This window comes from Podarcis erhardii (assembly GCF_964252035.2).
Source record: "Podarcis erhardii genome assembly, chromosome: 7".
NCBI classification, from domain to species: Eukaryota; Metazoa; Chordata; class Lepidosauria; order Squamata; family Lacertidae; genus Podarcis; species Podarcis erhardii.
The window spans coordinates 21,990,214-22,012,832 of NC_138511.1; the positions used below are offsets into that span (position 1 = coordinate 21,990,214).

Genomic DNA, 22,619 nt, shown 5'->3' on the forward strand with positions numbered 1-22,619 from the left:
GAAGGATTCTCTCTTCAAAACCTTTGTTGAACCACAGAACACACAACCCCATCCGAGTTTGAGCCCAGATTGTTTCCATCATATTTTTACGCCATCCCTTCTTCAGAGAGTTCAGGGGAATGGTAGGCAGTCTCCGCTGCCCACTCTCAACGCTGTTTGGAATCACAAAGAGGCTTTGAGTTGGAAAGGTCTTTAAAGGTAGACGAGACCAACCCCGACTGATGGACGTTCTGCAACACAAGTACAGACGGCCACTCAGCCTCTGTGAAAAATTTGCCCTCCAGCAAATGCATCTTCACGACAACCCCTGCAAAGTGGGCCAGAAAGAAAAAGAGCGACTGATTGCAGGTCACACCGCAAGCTTGAGAAGTGAGAAGATTTGAACCAAAGTCTCTGCGGTCCTAGTCCAGTACGCCAACAGCTAAGGAGCGGTGGTGAACGTTCTTTAGCTCGGGGGCCAATTCCCTTACAAGGAGCATTCCGGAGGCCAGAGGCAAATCACACAAACACTCCTCTCTCTCTCTATTCAGGCAAGCTAGAGGGATGAACAGTTCAAGGACACATTCCAGTTATGTTAGAAGAATTCCAGGAGGGCTGTGGCCCAGAGAGTGCCCAAGGGGCCAGATACAAAAGTCCAGGGGGCCATATTCATCTCCCACACCCCTGGCACCATAGCATACTGGTCCTTGCCATTAAAGCAAACAACTTTCAGCTCCTTACCTTCTACTACTTGATCATAGACCCTTTCTTCGCACGTCAAGATCAAATCAAAGACGTCTTTACAGTTCTGGAATCTCTCCGGCCGTGGCTTGATCCGCTTGTTTCTGTCCAACATGTGCAAAATCCCGTTCTGTGTATAGCTGATGTTACCAGGGTTAAGGAACTTACAAGTCAAAAAGGTTGCTGTCGTTGGGGTTGATTTTAGTGGTTACATTTTGTTTGTTTGGGAATCACTTAAGACAGTTGGGTGGGGGATAAGGTAAATTTGGAACAAGCGATCCCATCAGATTTCCCCTTGCCCTCCCAAGTTTAACTCTTTGAACGTACAAGACAATCCCTTGCACTCCTCCTAGGATATGAAATCTCTATGTGGTAAAATAAGGCTTAGAGATCAAAGAAGCCAAGAAACGGTTTAGCTGATTAAAATGACAAGTGTGTGGATTGAATTCGCACACAAGTAAAACATTTCTCACACAAGAAACACAACATCATTTTTTTTTCTGATAATGCATGCTGTAGCAGCCGGCTTCATGGAAAGAGAACCCCCACCTATCTGACATAGAAGGGGAAAAGCCCTCTTTTTTATGACGATGCTTGCTACCTCAATTTTTTTTATAAGCGCTTCTGTTGTAAAATAAAATAAAAAAGCTTCATTTTGCTTTTAAAATCTCCCTGGCACTCTTGGTAGTCACAAGGACTAGAAACTTGCTTTCTTGCAAACCAACCTGAAATAGTCAGGAACCTGAGATTTCACACATATCGACTTGGTCCAATGCGCTGTCTATAGCTGGAAATGGGGGACCTGAAAATCTTAAAACATCCATCCCCAAACCTGTGTCCTTGTGACGTTGTGGTCTACGAGACCATCAGGCCCATCCATCAAGGCCAGTGACTGGGGATTATGCAGAGATGAAATCCAGTATCTGCAGCAGCCCCTGGTTTCTGATCCCTGAATTAAACAGTGATGACCCAAATAGAATCACATCCAAGTCCATATAACTACATTCACTTGTTATCCGATCACAACCACTTTTGTCCCAACCTCCTCCTTTGCCAACTCCTGAGCAGCAGGCATCTATCTTTCCACTAATGCCCCCCACCCCCCAGTAAAGTGTATCAAATGGAGTTTAAAGATTATCAAATGTGCCAGCCAGCTGTGAAAAAGGCTGTCTAAAAAGTCAAATTCTATTGCCAATTACTTTTTTCTTTTGCAGGTAGGCGTTAGACTACAGCTTTAGCTAACAGAACCACAGATACAACACTAAGCATACTTCCATGACGGGAGAAGGGCTCAGTGGTTAGAGCATCTGTCTTGCATTGCAAAACGCCTCAAAGTCCCAGGTTCAATCCTTGGCATCTCTAGATCGTGCTGGGACAGACTCTGGGCTGATATCCTGGACAACTTCTGCCAAGTGTGTAGGCAATACTTAGCAAAACAGACCACAGGTCTTGCTTGGGATAAGGCAGCTGCCCGTGATTCTGTTTGGGCAAACGTCGTACTGAACCTGTTGAACTCACTAAAGACAAGCACGCAGAGCTTCAAATAAGCTCAGCTTTCAAAATCAGTACCCAAACATTCCATCACACTCCAGCGTGAGCAAGACTGCAATTCACAATACCAGTGTAGTACAGTGGTTAGTGTGTTGGACTAGGACCTGGGAGACCAGGGTTCGGAAACCCCCTCAGCCACAAAGCTCACTGAGTGTCTGTGGGCTAGTCAGTGCCTCTCTGCCTAAGCTACCTCCCAGGGTTGTTGTGGGTTTCAAATGAGGAAAGGGAGATCTATTTACACCGCCTCGAGCTCCTTAAGAGAAAAATATGGGAAAGAAATGCAACCAATAGATGTGTTTATATTTAGCCTCAAAGGACACAGTGGAATTTATTTCTGGATCTATCTATCTATTTGTAAAATGTTGAATCATCACAGGTCCACTCTGATAGCATCCCCTAAATGTGCCCCTTTGATTTTTCCACTTAGCTGTTGCCGTTGTTTACACTGTAAGCTCCTCGGGGCAGGGGACTCAATATTGTAAAGCTACAGCAGAGAACCACACCAGACTTTCCCTTTTGACCTGTGTTTCGGTCAAGCCATACCCACCTACCCTAGACTGGAAAATACCGCATGCACCAACTTGAGAGGTTAGCTCTTGCTTCTACCAGATGTGGTAACGTATCCTTTACTGTTCTTGGTAGGACTTGCAAAAAGGAAAAGCTGCCCTCTATATAGATCAGGCTTCCTAAACCTTGGCCCTCCAGATGTTTTTGGCCTACAACTGCCATCATCCCTAGCTAGCAAGACTAGTGGGTCAGGGATGATGGGAATTGTAGCCTCAAAACATCTGGAGGGCCAAGGTTGAGGAAGCCTGATATAGATGATGCCAGATGGATGGCATCAAGGAACAGGATCCTACAGTTCCTCCAGGGCTCAAGCCCTCTCTTCTGTCTCCTGCACGGCACCTGGAAGGCATTCACTGTGCAATCCTATCCTGGTCCCCTTAATGTAAGAACAGCCCTGCTAGATCAGGCCAAAGGCCCGCATAGTCTAGCCTCCCGTTCTCACAGTGGTTATCCACATGCCTATGAGAAGCCTGAAAGCAAGACCTGAGTGCCAACAGTGCTTGAACCTAGGATTCCCAGTATGCTGCCTCCGACAGTGGAGGTAGAACAGAGACATTGTGTTTAGTAGCCATTGATGGCCTTCATGTGTGGCTCCACGGCCGGGGCAGCTCATCCAAAGCTCTCTGGCTACTCCTGGACTACAACTCCCATCACCCCTCACCACTGGCTCTGCCGGCTGGGGCTGATGAGAGCTGGAGTCCCTCAATTTCTGAAGGGCCGCAGGCTAGTCACAGCCCTACCTGAACATTTTCTAACAGCTGCGTTTGCAGCAGAGTATGTTGCAGGACAGTTCGCATGCAACACGTAAAGTAAAGTAAAGTAAAGTAAAGTAAAGTAAAGTAAAGTAAAGTAAAGTAAAGTAAAGTAAAGTAAAGTAAAGTAAAGTAAAGTAAAGTAAAGTAAAGTAAAGTAAAGTAAAGTAAAGTAAAGTAAAGTAAAGTAAAGTAAAGTAAAGTAAAGTAAAGTAAAGTAAAGTAAAGTAAAATAAAATAAAATAAAATAAAATAAAATAAAATAAAAAACAAAACAAAACAAAACAAAACAAAACAAAACAAAACAAAACAAAACAAAACTATGGTTTGACGCGCACGGGCACTTTGCTGGCAACTGTGCAGAACGGGGGAAGAAACAAGCCAGGGTCTGGCTCACTGTGATAATGCAAGCCTGCACTTGCGGTCCATCTCCTCCAAATCAATCATGAGCCGCAAGCCAATAACACATCGTGGTTTACTTTTCATGAGTTGTTTACAGCAGGGATGGGGAACCTTTGCTCCTCCACCCCAGGCTCCCGCTCCCCAATGTTTTAGACAACAGCTCCCATCAGCCCCAGCCAGCATGGCCAAAGGTCAGGAATGATGGGAGTTGCAGTCCAAACAGATCTGAAAGGCCACGGGTTCCAAATCCCTGGTTTAGAGGGAAACAAACCACAAGCCTGGGTTTGAACATGGCAAGAAGCCAGGCTCCCAGGTTATTTCCTCCCCTGAATCGCCCAGTTAGGAGCAGCAGAGGGGCAAAGTGGTTGTGAGGGTTGCAAACCATAGTTTTATTTTAAACCCTTGCTTCACTTTGTGTATAAATCGAGCCAAGGCCACCACTGTGTTGTTCAAAGTAGCCTCTGGGGGAAGGGGAGAAACTCACCCTTGTCCCATCCTGTCTATGGAGAATCTGCCCTGTGGGCCAGTGCCACAGTCCGGTTCTCCCAGAGCAAAGAGGTTTGCAATGTAGCGATTATCATTCCCCAATGGTGAAAGTTTGCCAAGTTTCACATGCAGCTAAGATTTCACCACCACCACCATTCCAGCAACCCGCAGCGCAGACACCACTTCTTTGGGCTGCCTTGTGGGTTAAGAGTTTACGCTCAACAGAAACCTACAGCGCATCCCAGCTCCTTAAGTGTAGCTGTATGACGCACCTGTACACAAAACATCTTGTCTGTCTCGTTCACCGTTTCAGAGCAGGGGCATGGATAAGAGTCATCTCGTGGTCAGAAGAGAAGAACCGAGTCCTTGTCTTTTCACTGCTGCATCCCTTCTGGAACATGTTTATCTTCCTTCTCTTATCTTCTCCCAGAGATTTGAGGGCAACTAGTACTGTACAGAACTATCTGGGAATGTTTTGCCTGTGTTATCCCACCACTACCCCATCTTCTATTGATGCAGCAAAATCTCTTGTTTTTCAAAGCAAACCCTCTGTGTTATTTTAGTAGGAAGTTAATTCCCATCCAGTTCAGCTCGCTCAAGAGATAAATCAGCGCAGAATTCCCTTAGATGCTCCAGTTTTTGAGAAATGACAGTGGTGGGGAAGGAATGTCAAGTAACTACTTCAAATTGTTAAAAACATGTTTAATCTAAATTGATTCTAGCAAATTGTTACTACTGATAATAATAAATCGTTAATAATAAATCTATGATGTTCTTTCAAACAGTCATATGTCAGTTTTCTGTTTGGATTAAGTCAGGCATTCTGCATTTGCCAAGTGAAAGTGAAACTCAAAATTTAGCATCCCAATTCTTGTTTTTCTTTCATTTATTGATGGGGATCACATTTCTAGTCATACAATCACAGAACTGTAGAGTTGGAAGGGGGCACAAGGGTCATCTAGTCCAACCCTCTGCAATGCAGGAATCTTTTGCGCAACATGGGGCTCAAACCCATGACCCTGATATTAAGAGTCTCATGTTCTAGTGAATGAACCTTAAGACTGTGAAGATGAACTCAAAGCCTTATCAGCAATGCCTGTGAAAATCTCAAAAACAACAACACAAGTGAATGCTAGACAGGAGCTCCAGTGGTGAGAAGTCTGAGTTACTGCTATGACTAGTAAAGCTGAAATAAATTATATAAGATCAGAAAACATGTTTTATAAGGAGAAGGCATCAAAATGAATCAATTAAGGCTTTTAAGGGAGGCTGTAAACTAAGAGCCTTTTAAAAACAATTTTCACTCTGCAAAGGGAGGCTGAATATTCCCTTCCAGTGCAACTAAGGGCTGTCAATCTAGCACATGAAACCTGTCATATTATGGTGTATAATAGATAATTAGTGATAACCTGATCTCCTAATCTTTCTAAACTCCTGCTTATTAGGAGAGTGTGCCAACTCTTTTTCAGACCCTGATGTTGCACTTTGGAAAACAGCCCAAATTGCTCCTAACCTATTCGGAGGATGCCCAAATCAGCTTAGGGTTTCCAGCCAAGTCCTGATTCCAGGGGGTGAATCATGCCTCCCCCCAATTCACTATTTTGGGGTAATTTTAAAAGAAGTTTTAAACCTCCCCCCTTTTTGATGGAATTGGATGAAATGTGCAGGCACAGTAAGTAGCCCCACCTGAGTGGGCAGGGGCTGACAAACAAACGAATAGGTCCACAGTCTTGTGGGCAAGTACATGAAAAGTTTATTTTCTTCCTTGTGGCTTTGTGAGAAATGCCTCTTGCTATGTAAAAGGTATATACAGTGGTACCTTGGGTTAAGTACTTAATTCGTTCCGGAGGTTCGTTCTTAACCTGAAACTGTTCTTAACCTGAAGTACCACTTTAGCTAATGGGGCCTCCTGCTGCTGCCACACCGCCGGAGCACGATTTCTGTTCTCATCCTGAAACAAAGTTCTTAACCCGAGGTAATATTTCTGGGTTAACGGAGTCTGTAACCTGAAGCATCTGTAACCTGAAGCGTCTGTAACCCGAGGTGCCACTGTATTGGGAGAGGTGCCAATACAGGAAAGTAGCCTGCAAAATTTCAGAAAGATGGGTCCAAGGGCTAGGGAGTTACGACAGAGGAGAAAAAGAAGCGTTCTGGGTAACTTCGGGACACTCTGGAGACTGTCCTAAGCTCAGACAAACCTTCAACCTGCTTGAAGTAGCTCACTTGGGAGCCATCTAAATATGGCCTTGCCTCTTACCACTCTGCAAGAGTACTGGCACCCACGGCACCCTCAGTTCAGAAGGAAGCTGATCAGTCAGATAACTGATCCATCCAGCTCTTCAGGTGCTGGCAAGCATATAGAGCCTGCCTACAATACCAGCTTCACCATGCCACTAGTGAAGTGTCAAGACTAGGACCTGAGAGTCTAGGGTTCAAAGCCCCACTTAGCCATGATGAAGCTCACTGGGCTGCAGGCACCTTCTCTGCACAACCTACCTCACAGGGTTGTTGTGAGGATAAGGAGAGAGGCATGTATGCCACCATGAGCTTCTCGAAGGAAAAAACGTGGGATGTTCATGTTGTTATTTTGCTTTGCTGCGGAGAAGGAAATCCTTGTGGCACCCCCCAGCTTCTTCCTATATACTTAAAAAAACCAAAAACAACCCATAATGCTTCTGGGTCCAAGATGATAATGCTTAACACCAAGAGCCCTGCTAAAAGCAGACCAAGGATCTCCCAGCCCAACCCTGCCGGCGGTGTCCTGCCAGGTTTCCAAGCAGCCCACAACCAAAACATGAATGTGATTGGCTGCCAGTTGTGGTGTGGCCCTACAGGTATATACCGCTGCTGAGCCTGGAGGCTCCATTCCATTGGGGTACTCTCAAAATGCTTGGCCTAGTCATAGCTGTATAGTTAAAGCTATGGTTTTCCCAGTAGTGATGTATGGAAGTGAGAGCTGGACCATAAAGAAGGCTGATCGCGGAAGAATTGATGCTTTTGAATTCTGGTGCTGGAGGAGACTCTTGAGAGTCCCATGGACTGCAAGAAGATCAAACCTCTCCATTCTGAAGGAAATCAGCCCTGAGTGCTCACTGGAAGGACAGATCCTGAAGCTGAGGCTCCAATACTTTGGCCACCTCATGAGAAGAGAAGACTCCCTGGAAAAGACCCTGATGTAGGGAAAGATGGAGGGCACAAGAAGGGGATGGCAGAGGACGAGATGGTTGGATAGTGTTCTCGAAGCTACCAACATGAGTTTGACCAAACTGCGGGAGGCAGTGGAAGACAGGAGTGCCTGGCGTGCTCTGGTCCAGGGGGTCACAAAGAGTCGGACACAACTAAACAACAACAAAGTCACAGCTGTGTCTTAAACCCCCCCCCCCCTTTAAAGGGCATTCTGGCAAGTAGCCGCCCCTTACATTGTGGATGTGACACTAGGAACATTGCAGCATTCTCTGTGCCCCTCTCCCATCCCAAGCAAGCAAGGAACAGAGGCAATCCTATGGCAGCGATGGGGAAGCTTCAGTCCTCCAGATGTCTCTGGGCTACCAACTCCCATCATCCCTGACTGTTAGCCGTGCTGGATGGACATGATAGAAGTTGGAGTCCAACATCTGGAGGTTCCTCATCCTCGTCCTGCCGCAAGCAAGGCAGCCCCCTTTCACTGGGACAGCCATCAACTGTCTAGCTGCCACAAGAGTATTTCTTCTTCACACTAGGAACAAAATCCTCCTCTCGTGGAAATCTTTTAACCCCAGCTGGCCATTACAAGAATCCAGTTAATTGGGAAATAAAGCCCAGTGTTGCTTTTCTCCTCCTCCTCCCTTTCCTGTTGTGACTTTTAAGATTGGACGCCTAAGGACTGAGACTGTCTTATCACTGGCATTTGTAAGCAGCTCGGGGGGTGGGGGTGGCTTTGGCTGAACAGCGAAGTAAACATAAAAAAAAAAGCTTTCAGTAAAATAAAATGGCAAGGGACCATTGCGGCATACACCTCACTTGCTTTGCATAATTAATTATAAGTTAATCAGGAAGGGTATTTTTGTTAAGTTATTCATGACCCCAAACTAGCGCATGGTTGGGTAGACGTAGGAATGCATTTCACAGGGCATGCACTGAAGTTGTTGTTCCTGCTCCACGGAGAGCTAACTGGCAGTAAGGTGAACACTACGGTTAAGATTAACTGAGAAACGACTGCCAAATATATTTTCCCCATCTTTGGGATGGGCAAAAGCTGCCAAAGGCTTAAAATGGATTTCCTGCAGCGACATAGGAAGCTATTTGGCCACAGAAATGATTACAGGGGGCTGCATCCAACATTCTCTGCCCACTAATGCAAGACCCCTTTGTACTATGGATGGCAGTTTTAAAGCTGGCACAACAAAGGTATCCAACACAAGAAGTTGTGCTGGCAGAAGCTTGTTGTGCAATCCATAGTGCAACCGTCTAGGGCAGGCATGGCCAAACTTGGCCCTCCAGCTATTTTGGGACTACTACTCCCAGCATCCCTAGCTAATAGGACCAGTGGTCAGTGATGATGGGAATTGTAGTCCCAAAACAGCTGGAGGGCTAAGTTTGGCCATGCCTGGTCTAGACGTTTGCACTGTGGTCTAGGGGAATGTACTCATGTTTCCCATTGCACAACCAGTTATACCAGTGCAATGAGTATACCACTAAGTGGCTTAAACCTAGTGCTATAGTGAACGTATCCCAGGGTTTCCACAAGTGTGGGTTGCTAGGGCTTGCAGGGGAAGGGAAGGCACTCAGTTGGGTGCCAAGGGTGGATACTACAATACTGGCAACTGAGGACTGGTTCGACCTGAAATATGAAACTCACTTTTAAATCTGTTTTTATTACTGTATACTTCTTCCTCCTCACTTTGCTCCCCTCCCCTTAAAGAAACAACTGAAAAGACAGTGGTGGCACCCCCAGTGCAATTCACGTTATTTCATGATGCCTTCACCAAGATGAAACTAACTTAAGAAAATCTGTTCACTTTCATTTCTCCTTGCCAATGTTTTCCCTATCTCCTCTCCCATCATCATCATCTGCCCCACGGTTGAGAGTTAGGATTGTCGTCTCCTTGGGGCAGGGATCTGCCTTTGCTTCCCTTTCCTCAACTCACCAGTTGAAAACAGAAAGGCTGCAGAACCATTTGTGGTTCAAGACCTCCTGATCTCTCTAGCTTTTCCTCAAAGCTTTTAAGACTCTCCCCAATCCTAACTTCTCTCCACCAAGTGCAGATGCTGTAAAGCTTCCTCATTGGAGGACAACTCGACATTATAAATCTAACGCAGATTTTTCTCTCTCTCAAGGAATGCTGCTGGTTCGGGAGTTTGTAAAGGGAAGGTGGGGTTTGACGTTTCGGTTGGAGAGAGTATTAACTGTAATGCTATGCTTTAGGACATAACATGTCTAAGCTCCCACCTTCATCGAGGTGCAGTAAACTATTGAGACCACTGGTGAAATCAAAAAGCTTCTTAAGCAAGTGGCATTTCAGCTAGGTTTATTTGTAGGTTTAATCTGATAGATGCACAATTGTCAAGCCCAATTAGTTACCGGGCAGCAGAAGCCCAGTTGAAAAAACATCAGCATTTTACTTGGGCCAGCTGGCAACCCTATCAGGAAAATAGAAGAGCTCCACAGGGATCGAAGAGGAGGCAGGCTGACATTTCCAAAGTTTTAAATGAAAATGAATCTTCAGCTAAATGCTACTACCCTGCAGTAAACTGTATCATAAGAATGTAAGAGGAGCATGGCTGTTAGATCAGTCCAAAGGCCACCTAAAATACCACCCTGTTCTTACAATGGCCAACTGGATGCCTACATGTGAAGACCCATAGCAGGACCTGAGCAAATCTCCCCACAGCAACTCTCCCCACCTGTGATTCCAAGCAACCCGTATTCAGCTTACTGCCTCCGACAGTGGAAGTAGGACACAGCCATTGTAGATGGTAGCCACCGACAGTCTTCTCCGTAAATTTGTTTAATCTGCATTTAACGCCATCCAAATTGGTCAAAGGGACACGGGTGGCGCTGTGGGTTAAACCACAGAGACTTGCCGATCAGAAGGTCAGCAGTTCGAATCCCCGCGATGGGGTGAGCTCCCGTTGCTCGGTCCCTGCTCCTGCCAACCTAGCAGTTCAAAAGCATGTCAAAGCACAAGTAGATAAATAGGTACCGCTGTGGCAGGAAGGTAAACGGCGTTTCCGTGCGCTGCTCTGGTTCGCCAGAAGCAGCTTAGTCATGCTGGCTACATGACCCGGAAGCTGTACGCCGGCTCCCTCGGCCAATAAAGCGAGATGAGCGCCGCAACCCCAGAGTTGGTCACGACTGGACCTAATGGTCAGGGGTCCCTTTACCTTTAAATTGGTCAGTGCTACATGTTGTGGGAATGGAATCCATAGTTCAACTATACGCTCCATGAATAAGTACTTTCTTTTCACCTTTCCTGAATTTTCCAACATTCCAGCCTTGCTGGATGATCCCAAGTTGTAGGACCGAGAGGGAGAACTGGGGTCTATCCAATGAAGCTGAAACATCATGTAACTCCAGGCAGGCAGAAGGAAGATCATGGGCCTTCAGGGCTATTTTTTCTTTTCTGCAAATGCTGGATCAGAACTTACGTGTACTTACTCCACCTCATTCCCCTCTGTGCTCACCAAACAGAATTCCATCTGACCCTGTACATGGATACCTACAGTTCAGGATGCTAAATATATCTACTGAAGATGACTGTGACCCACAAAAATATGTCAGGTGTGGGCAACCTCTGGTCCTCAAGAAGCTGCTGAACTACAACTCCCATAATCCCTGGCCATCGACCATACTTGCTAGGGCTGATGGGAACTGTGGTTCAACATCTGGAGGGCCAGAGGTCCCCCATACCTGGCTTATGCCATAATAAATTTGCAAGTCTTTTAAAAGTGCTTTTACCAGTTTTGCTGCAGCAGACCAAGACAGCTGCCCACCTGGAATATGTTCGGAAGTGAGAATGCAGACAGAATCACTTATAACTAGTCTACGTTAAGAGATCCCAAATAGCAATGGACTGAGGGAATTCAGACCAGGGAAGAGAAAACAGAGGGAACCATACAAGACTGAAGCCAGCCCACCCAACTGAACTCAAGTGTTTCCAGCTGGACAAAGACAGTCCAATAATTAAATGCTGCATCACTTTCTGCAGTCACACATTATGGCCACAAAATAAAAGGGATGCAAGCAACTGGCTTCATAAATAAGGTAGATTTGTGGCAGAAAACAGAACAGTGACTGGGCACAATTCTGAGGAAGTTGACATGCATAAGTCCCATTGGACTGAATGGGATGTTAAGTCAGAACTAATTTTCCCTGGCATAAAACCAATTGTATTTATTTTATGTAAGTAAAAATAGATGGTGGCCAAGAAGCACAAGCATGGTGCAGTAGATCAGCTCCATGTTTGCATGGGATAGAATTTGAACAGGCACATGTTACAGGACATGCTATATGTCACAGAGCAGGTGGAAAGCAGGGGAAGAGCCTTCTCAGTGATAGCCCCCTATTGTGGAATACTCTCCTCAGGCACCGTCTCCAATGAGGCACTCCCTACAGGCAAAGACCATTTGATTTTTAACTCGGCTCCAGCAATTGCTTGCTCTTGATAACGCCTATTTAAGGCTGCATTGCTGCTATTTTATTCTACCTGTCAGGGGCTCAGGAGCAGAGGCACAGGAGGGGGAGGAAATGGAGAGCGAGGGGGAGGAATCCGAGGGGAGCGTAGGAGATGACAGTGGTCCGAGGGATTCCATGAGCCTCTCCAGCGAATCGGAAGATTCACAGAAGGGGGCGCCAGTGGCCAGGGGTAGGGGGTTCCCAAGGGGAACGCCCCAGGAGCAAGGGGGCAGCAGGGACTCCCAGAGCAGTAGTTGGAAATCAGGACCAGCTTCCCCACCAGAGCAGAGTGGGGGGGAAGAGTCCCAAGCATTGGGGCCAGTGCATTCCCCACCAGGGAGAGAAGACGAGGCAGAGCTGACCACGCCTCCATCGGAGAGTCGGACAACGGAGGGGAGGTCAGATCCGGCCAGTATCCCGGCAGAGGGAAGCAGTGACAGAAGTAGTGTAACGGTTAGGAGAAAGGTCACTGGGTTGGCGCGAGAGGCAAGTTCAAATGTACAGGAGCGCGGGACAGCAGAGAATGAGGATTGGGAACCGGGTCCTAAAGCCCGCCGGAGGCAGGGGGAGGAGCTAAGCGACTCAGCCTCGGAAGAGTCCAGAAAGGGCAATGCCCCAGCGGGCAGGAGGACCCAGAGGAGGAGAGAGCAGTGGAAAAGGTGGAGCAGGGCTAGGATCTTAAACTGGTGTCAGAGGGGAGGAGACTAGACAGGACTTCGCCGATCTAGAGTTTAAGACGTAGGGCTGCACGCTGCGGCTTTGAAATGGAAACTGAACTTCAATAAAGACTTTTGTACATTACGACAGCCTAGCGTTGGTCCTCTGTGAGCTGGGACCTAGAGGCAGCCCTGACACTACCCTTTAATTTTGATTTTATTGGTGCTTGCTCTTTCTAAAGTGCCACCTGAAAAAGTCCAAGAAACTAAAGAAAGATTTGGGTCCAGGCGCTGAGCATCTATTCCACCACATGCTGTGAAAATCAGCGGCTGATGTAAAATTTTTCGTGAGGTCTAGCAGAGAAGTATGTTGCAGATGCCACAATCTGAACTCTCCCAATAACAATGATAAGCAGGAGACTTGTAAGGGACCTAGCAAGCTGCCTTATACAGAGCCAGACCACTGGGTCCATCTAGTTAAGCACTGTGTGCAATGACTGGCAGCAGCTCTCCAGGGTTTCAGACAGGGGTCTCTCTCGACACTAACTGGAGATGTCAGGGATTGAACCTGGGACCTCCTGCATGTAAAGCAGATGCTCTACCACTTGCAGACAGAACAGGGAAGCCTCCAAGGAACTGAGACTTTTAAAGAATACATATAGGAAATGGAGGGATTTATAAGTAAGGAGGAGCACAATAAAGAGGTCCAAAGCTGTAAGGATGGTATCAGGGAAGCTAAATGAGAAGAGGCTTTTAAGGGACACTCAGAACGACAAAAAGAACTTCTCGGGCCATGTTTAGAGCAAAAAAAACAAGGCAGGATAATGACAGCCACTTAGGGTTGGTGGAGAAGTGTTAAGAGTTGATTGGAAGAAATTTAAAGTTTATCTACAGAAACATTGTAAAATTAAGGAATGTTAGAAGGATGTTGGAATGAAGTAATGTGGTTTTAGCAGAAATGATATAAAGGATTAAGTAAAAATGGATTGTTAATTGGTGAAAGAACAGAATGTAAAATTATAGTATATTAAGTTAAATCATTAGGATAAAAATAAAGATGGAAAGGATTTGCTGAAATATCTAATTGAATTAGAATACAAAAAAGGGAGGTGTGAGGAGGTCAAGGAAATAAGCAAAGGAAGAAAGTTATGTAAAGGACTGATTTGTTTTTTTTTTTAATTATCTGCATCTTCTTTTTGTGTTTTTTTCCCTTTGTTCTTGTATTGTTCTGTATTTTTATTTTTATTTTTTTCTCTGTTTAAATATGTTCTTTATTTTTTCTTTTTGTAACCTTTAAAATCTCAATAAAAATCTATTGGGGGAAAAAAAGAGAGAAGTGTTAAGAGTTGACAGAGAGGAGGAACCATTCAATCCTATTTTGGTCTTCTCCCAAAAAGGGAACAAAGTCTGACCAGGAAAAGCAGAACTAACGATGCAAGGAGGGATGTGCAACTCAGGATTGCTAAGGAGGTAGCTAGAGAACACCTAACTACTTTAAAGGAGTTCAGGTCTCCAGGGCCAGAGGAATCCTATCCCAGGTTGCTGAAGGGGCTTGCAACAAGATTTTATTTCAGGGTACAACAGCTGTCAGGTGACTAGAAATGAATGTTGTCCCTATATATCTTCAGAAGGAGAGGAAAGGGGGGGGGGGTTAAATCTGGGAAGCTAGAGAAAAATCAACTCAACGTCAGTAACAGGCAAAATTCTAGAACAGATTAAACTGTCTGTATGTGAGCAACTAGAAAAGAATGGATTACCGGGAGCCAGGGCAAGCTTTATAAAGACTGAGTTGCGCCAAATTAACCTTATCTTTTTTTCCCTTCCTTTTTTTTTTTGATAGAGTTACTAAGGTTTATAGATAAGGAGAAGGCTAATGACAGTAGTTTATCTTGATTTCAGTGAAGGATTTCACAAGGTCTTCCATGACATCCTTGATGATATACTAACAATACTACTGTTAGGTGGATCCCAATGAGTGATCATGAATAGTTCTGAATCAATCTGTCAAGGGTACCAACGGAACTCTAGGTTGCACCCAACATTACCCCTACTCAGAGAAGACTCATTAAAATTAATGGACGTGGCTAACTTACTCCAGGATGCACCTCAACAGAGATTAAAATGTTAAAACCTGCATTTAGATATGAAGGATCTGTGGCACATCTATCAGGTAGAAGAGATCTGGAAGGGCAGTCATACATGTGAATAGGATCGAGGGGCATCTAAGGCCAAAAGTGAAAAACACAAGCCAGCAATGTGCAATCCAAAGCAGCTTAATGCAATCTCAGATTGCAGAAGTGGTATCCGGGTCACAAGTAGTAACAGTCGAGACAGCATCTGTAGTACTAAGGTGTCCAGAAGAAGAAAAAAGCAAAAATGGTGAGGGGGCCTGGAAACTATGAAGAACAGTTGAGGAGAGCTGGGGTGCTTAGCCTGGTGAAGTTGGAGAAAATATTTGAAGTGCTTTCACACTGAGGATGGGAGAGACTGGTTTCTCTGTTGCTCTGAGGACTCGAATGCTTAGGTCTGCTGAAGTGACCCTGTTACAGGTGCCACATGAGATCCATTCCACACTCGGAAGAAATCCACCTTTCAGTGTGGCAGCACCCAAACTTTGGAATTCCTTGCCTATTGACATCAGACAGGCACCTTTGCAGTACTTTTTGGCTCCTGCTTAAAACATTCTTGTTTACACAAGCCTATCCAGACATAGAGAAGTTATATGCGTTTTTATCACATTTTAGTGCCTGTTGGTTTTAGTCATATTATGAATGCTTTTAAGTACAGTGGGACCTCAGTTTTCGAACGTCTCAGCTGACGAACATTTCGGTTAACGAGTGCCGCAAACCCGGAAGTAAATGCTTCAGTTTTCAAACACGCCTCGGAAGTTGAACATGCCATGCAGCTTCCGCTGAGTGCAAGATTCTGAGGCCTAGCTGTCAGCTGTTGAGTTTTCGGTTTTCGAACGTTTCAGAACTCTAACGGTCTTCCGGAATGGATTATGTTCAAAACCTGAGATACCACTGTACTTGATTTCAACTGTTTTTAATTAGTGAGAATGTTGATGCTTCTCAACTAGAGCCAGGGCTTTTTCGGCTGCGGCTCCAACCTGGTGGAACGCTCTGTCACAAGAGACAAGGGCCCTGCAGGACTTGACATCTTTCCGCAGGGCCTGCAAGACAGAGCTGTTCCACCAGGCCTTTGATCAGGGCGCAGCCTGACTCCCTCCTTTGGCAATCTTTACAAAACTTTAGTTTATGGTTGCCATCAATTTTGATTTTAATTAATTTTTATAATGTTTTTATAATGTTGCACTACTTTAGTGTTGTTAGCTGCCCTGAGCCCGGCTTCGGCTGGGGAGGGTGGGATATAAATAAATTTATTATTATTATTATCATTATTATCATTATTATTATTATTATTAATAATAATAATAATACCTGGTGGAACGCTCTGTCACAAGAGACAAGGGCCCTGCAGGACTTGACATCTTTCCGCAGGGCCTGCAAGACAGAGCTGTTCCACCAGGCCTTGGGTCAGGGCGCAGCCTGACTCGCTCCTTTGGCAATCTTTTCAGAACTTTAGTTTATGGTTGCAATCAATTTTGATTTTAATTAATTTTTATAATGTTTTTAGAATGTTGCACTACGTTAGTGTTATTAGCTGCCCTGAGCCTGGCTTCGGCTGGGGAGGGCGGGATATAAATAAAATTTATTATTATATTTTTATTATTTTATTTTTGCAAACTGTTTAGATATGCTGGGAAGCATATCTTGGCTTAAAAGTTAAGGAGAAATTTCTTAATGGGATGAGCAGTACAATGATAGAACAGAGCACCATGGAAAGGGGAGGGAGGCTCTCAACCAGAAGCATTTGAGCTGAGGATGGATGACGAACCTGCCAGAGATGCTATAGCTGCAGGGAGTTGGAAGAGAAGACCACTTAGGTCCCTTCTTGCTAGCAGGTGTTCTTCACTTCTCTCTCGACAGAAGCTGAAGCACAGAAGTTACCCCACATAAGAGGAAGCTGCCTTATACCAGGTCTGTGTAACTGTTCCATCTAGCCTTGCATTACCTAGTTTGGGTGTGGGGAACCTTTGACCTTGCAGATGTTGCTGAACTGCAAGGCTGCTTCAGCCCAAGCAGACATGGTCAATGACTACAGATGATGGGAGCCTGTAATCCAGCAACATCAGGGGGGCCAAACGTTCCCCACACCTGGTCAAATTTGTCTGGCAATGGCTCTCCAGCATCTCTAGATCATGAAGGGCGTTTTCTCATTACCTGGCGCCCAAACCTTTCAACAGGAGATGCATGCAGGCTACTATAGAGATGTGGGTTTCATGCCTGAACTGCCTGGGCTGAGTGTGGAGAAGGGGAGAAACAGAGTTCATGGCAGAAGTGAGATTTGAACTCGGGTACTTCCCATACTCCCCTAACACTGGGAACCTCAGAATCCTGACCACCAGGTTTTGTGCTGGTGCAGAACACAAAGGTCTGGCTGAAGTGCTTTGGAAGCAATGTAATTGGCCCAGCTCTTCCCCCACGTCCGTAACTGAAGTTGAGTTTGTAATGATCCATCACCACCATCACTTGTTAAGATCTACCAGAGAGAAAGTATGCAGATGGGGGGGGGGGTGTTGTTGCTGAAGCCCGTCCCCTTTTAAAGGAGACCTGCCAGATCTCCTCTACTAGCCCTTTGAAGGAGAGCAAGAATTACTTCACTGGGTTTTGAATTATAAGCTGCTGGGGGTATGAAGTGATATGGCCTCCTTTAATTTTACTCCTTTGTTTTGATTCTGCATTGCATTTTATCACTTTGTTAGCCATCTTCTGGCCCAGGGATTGCCCTCTAAGCAGGGTACAAGCTGAGGATGAAAAAGCCTGAAACACTGATGCAGCCAAGATCACACAATGGATCAGGAAGTCCCTACGAATAACATACGTGTGTGTGTGTCTAACATAAGGCAGCTGCCTTATACTAAGTCCATCTAGCTCAATATTGCCTACATTGACTGTCAGCATCTCTCCAGGCAGAGGTCTCTCCCAGAGCTACCTAAAAATGGCTGGTATTGAATGTGGGATTCTTGTATGCAAAGCAGATGCACTACCAGTGAGCTGTGGCCCTTCCTCAATCCAAGAGGTCTCCTGCAGCACCCCACCTCTCCCTCCTGCCATGTGCAATTTGGGAAAATCAGCCTCTTACAAAGGCAATGGTTAGAATTACAGGATAAAGTGAGTGAAATGCCTTGAACACTTGAACTCGCCATATAAACTGCAGTAGCATGGAAGTACAAAGTGCTACCCTTCCATCGTCATCAACAGCGCTCAAGGGGGTCTACACATTATTATTTTTGCACAGATACTGTCAGGACACACTGAAGCCAACCAGAATGGGCCACACTGCTGGAATTGCAAATCCAGTGCATAACAAAGTAACTTTTACCCATTTAAACTAGCTTACTGCAGTGTGCACGCACATGAATATGTGTGAGAGACTTACGTAAACGTAATTTAAAAAGCACCTGTTTCCACAAGCATTACTTCCAACCCAAGTTGAAAACTGTTTTCCATGAGCTAAAGTTATGGCCAATCATATTATTTTAATATTTTGGTGGCTGGGCCAGAGAGAGAGGGAGATAAAAAAAAATTCCCTACATATTCTATAATTCTAAACTTTTAAAAATAATTAATCAGCTAATCTTTTATGTTCTGAATTTTAGGGGGGGGGAATCTAGCCTAAAAGTTTCCCCAATTACACAGATCCCATTCAGCCAAATGGTTTATGAAGCACTTCTAATATAGCTGAAAAACCAAATCCATGGGCATAGCCTAATTCAACTGTCTTTTAAGCACAGTGATGCTATACATCAAGTATTTTAAGCAAATGCTTCATGCCTGGGCAGTGTTAGAAAGGTTACGGAGGGTGAAATCAATATTGCTTTTTAAAATCAGAAAGGGAACTCACTGACTGCAAAATTTAAAATCAGCAGACTGATCAACTAAAGCTTTTAATTCACCTGTGCAGGACAGTTTAAAGTGATGGAGTTAAGTCTGTGATTCTTGTTTTTGTGGTGCTGATTTGGCTCTGGAGGAAATGACGAGCAACGAAGATACCTCGCCTTCTTACCAAAGACTCATGAAGCTATGTTTTACTACATTTTTAAGTTCTTACACACAGAAGCTCCTTCAGTCTCTCAAGAAGAAACATGTACTGGTGTTTTAGTAGCACGGAAGCTTCACTAAAAGCTGCTCAACTCCACAGAATGGTACACCCAGTGTGGTGTGTTGGCCAGATTTGGAGCAGCACCTAGGAGACTGTTCAGATCCCCACTCAGCCATGAAGCTCACTGGGTGACTTTGAGCCAGTCACTGTTTCTCAGCATATCCTACCTCACATGGCTGTCGTGAGGATAACGTGAGGAGGAAGAGAAATATGTATGCCACCTTCAGCTCCTCAGGGGGTGGGTGGGATCCAAAGGAAATAATAAAAAGAAATGCTTAATAGGTTAAGTGCTACCAGCTATGCTCTTGTCAGATGACCATCTGCTGCAATGACAAATGGGCTTTGTGTGAATCAGTGCTAATGGGCTGCAGAACTGAATCCCTAAATAGTTTTTTCACTAAAGGTGTTCTGTCTGGGTTGCTGGCTCTGTAATCTGCACTGGCGGGATTTGGATGAGCCTTGCTCACCCATAGCCCTTTCCAGCAGGGATGGGAACTTTTGGCCCGACAGCCGGCTCTTTATCCCTGACTACTGCCCATGCTGGCTGAGTCAAGTTGGAAGTCCAACAACATTTGGAGGGCCACTCGTTTCCCCAACCCCACCTTGAAGCTTCGTCAACAACTGCCTTTTACCATTTCCTCCTATCCATCCAAATATGCTTCCATTTTTTCATGTTCTAACAGGCTGCGCCATCTTCCAGTGTAGGAACTGTCCTATACAGTGGTACCTCGGGTTACATATGCTTCAGGTTACAGACTCTGCTAACCCAGAAATAGTACCTTGGGTTAAGAACTTCGCTTCAGGATGAGAACAGAAATCGTGCTCCGGCAGCGCAGCGGCAGCAGGAGGCCCCATTAGCTAAAGTGGTGCTTCAGGTTAAGAACAGTTTCAGGTTAAGAACGGACCTCCGGGACGAATTAAGTACTTAACCCGAGGTACCACTGTACTGAAATCAGATTGCTGGTCTATGTAGCCCAGCACTTGGGAATCCTCCTGACAGGGAATTGCTCTCTGTGGGGTCTTTCCCATATCTCCAGCTCAAGATCCTTTCCCTAGAAAGATACCAAAGATGGAATCTGGCACCTTCTGCAGGTAAAGTGTGTGGTCTACCACTGAGCTATGGCCACTCTTCATCCTCCCAAGTACACATGGAGCTGCCTACATTTCCACACCTTCTCAAAAGAGGAATAGGGTGCAGCCCTGCATGTATGACCGTGCGTTGTGCATCTCAGCCAAAGTCATCTCAGCCAAAACAACGACTATCTTCCATTTCCTTTAAACACCAAATGGGGTTCATTCCCCACCACTGCCCTATAAAGGGTAGAAAAAAGTTGTTGTTTTTTAAACATACATGTTGCCATTCTAAGCAGCTGTTTCTTTTTCTTTTTTTTACCTTGGTTTCCTGATGTAAGTCGCTGTAGCGCTTTTTTTCTGCCTGGTTGGGATGGCTGCTTCCTTGACTGACCAGATGGACTGGAGGGGTGGGTGGGAGGTGGGGGGGGGGAAGATGGGTAGCAGAAGCCTTTCCACAAACGTCCACCGTGTACCCTAGTTTCCATGCTCTGCTAGGGCAGGGAGACCCCCTTCTGGTGCCGAGACACAGACCTGTTTCCACACACCATGGAGGCGCAGACACAAAACATTTGCCCATTTATACACAGAGGAGCTGCTCTTTTCAGACACGGAAGGCCGGAAGGAGAAGCCCTCACCTACCTGAAAATGAGCAGAACTGGGGAAGCAGGAGTTGCTGGAACTCTAACTCCCATCATCCTTGGCTATTGGCTGATGGGAGTTAAAGTCCAGTAATGGCTGGAGGGCCACAGGTTCCCCGTTCCTGAGCTATAGCTTCTGGATGACGGTTCCCATCCACACTTCTTTTGAGATACCCCACGCAACTTGCCCATCTTAAGATGGGCTCTCCCATCTAAAAAGCAGAGCTCCTCAGTAGCCATTCTTCTCTGCCCAAGTATCCTGCAGCAACTATTTTATTAGAACTATTCATCTCATTTCCCCCACCCCACCAGGCCAGACGTAGATCTGCCCCCAAAATGACAGCAAGTGGGGGTGGGGGGTAGAGAACTGGTAATTTACAGTGAGTGGAAGATTGCTCTTGCCTTCTCAACTGCAATCCAGAGGAGGACTGCCTTCTGAACAAGAGGTCAGAGCCCCTAAAAACTTTTTGGTGCCTTTCATAGACCCTTAGGGCCTCAAATGCAACTGGCTGCTCCACTTCCCCCACCCCACCCCATCGCAAGGAGTGCTTGGTGGCCACAGTTCTGCCTCTCAATGCAGCGCTGAACTAAGAAAAAAGCAACTCCAGGAGCGTGGACAGGGGGCCAATTGTATTTCTTTTTTAATTGGTATGTTCTCAGTACAACAAATCATTTTAACAAGAAAGGCAACCATCACATAGATCCTCAAAATGTCTATGGTAAAGTCTTCCCCATTTTCTAACAGAATCGCTAGTGCCCCACTGAGATGGTCACCAACTCAGGAAAAAAGTATATTTAAAACAAAAACCAGCCCAACCATATGAGGTATGTTATGGGACCAGTCCTTTTTCGTAGCGCTTCTCGGGTGCTAATTCTCACTGAGGTCTTAACTGTGTCTGGACAGTATTAACAGAGGCTTGTTGACAAAGGTTTGAATGATGCAGTGGTCCCCCGCCCCAAATCCCTGCACACAGAATGCCAAGAAGGGGCACTAATCTCACCTTCTCCAAAACCAGCTACATTTCCATGTACAGGGCAGGAATGGGGAAACTGTGGCTCTCCCGATGTTGTTGGACCACAACTCCTATCACTCTTTTGGGGTGCCATAAAGTTTCCCATCCCTGGCTAATTTGGGGCAATTTAATTTGGGGGGCAGATAACCAACATGGGGAATGATAGGAGGACTGTGTGTGATGTGGAGGAAAAACAAGGCTACAGAAATATTCGTCTCTTCTGTCACAGTACTAGCACTCAGGTCACCCACTGAAACTGAGTAGCAGCAGAAGTAAGACAGGTAGAAGAAAAAGCACATCTTTCAAACAATGCAGTTTACTTGGGGGTGTGACAACCGCCAGTGACTCAGGTGGCCAAGAAGAGCAAATTCATGGAGGATTTGTCTGCCATTAGCCATGACAGTTAAAGAGAGACACTCAACTGTTCAGAACCAGTATTACCTCTAGTGGGACATGCTCAGCTTGTGACCTGGAGCCATCTAGGCACCATGGCAGACAAAGCGTGGTGCTTGATGGACCCATGGTCCATCGAAGGGATTATATTCCATCAATGGATTCTGCATAATCCACCTCCCAGCTTACAGTAGAAGGGACCAGACACAGTTCTGCGACCTCAGTGAGAACTATACCTACAAGAGAAGCTCAAGGGCTACAGGCTCCCAGTTCAATCCCCACCGCAGTCCTTCCAAGTTTCCTCAAGCCCTGGCACATACAGCATTACTGGTGATGGGGAAATCCTTTTATAAAACAAAACACCCCCTAAATGAAAAGCTCCAGGTGTGGTGTATGCGGCCCCCAAAGAGAAACGTGGCGATGTGGGTTTAAGGAAAGCCTGAAACAAAATGAAAACCGTAACTACTGGGAGCTGTAGGGTCTCAGGT

The 22,619-nt window shown here is 45.6% G+C and overlaps 1 protein-coding gene across 1 annotated transcript in view; it reads right to left on the minus strand.

Moving 5' to 3' along the window:
• The window catches only part of SSU72 (SSU72 homolog, RNA polymerase II CTD phosphatase), a 53,669-nt gene that overhangs the window by 6,519 nt on the left and 24,531 nt on the right, over window positions 1-22,619 (minus strand). Inside the window, exon 3 of the mRNA XM_081871399.1 lies at window positions 721-860. Coding sequence (XP_081727525.1) covers window positions 721-860 — 140 coding nt within the window. The remainder of the gene's footprint in view (window positions 1-720; window positions 861-22,619) is intronic.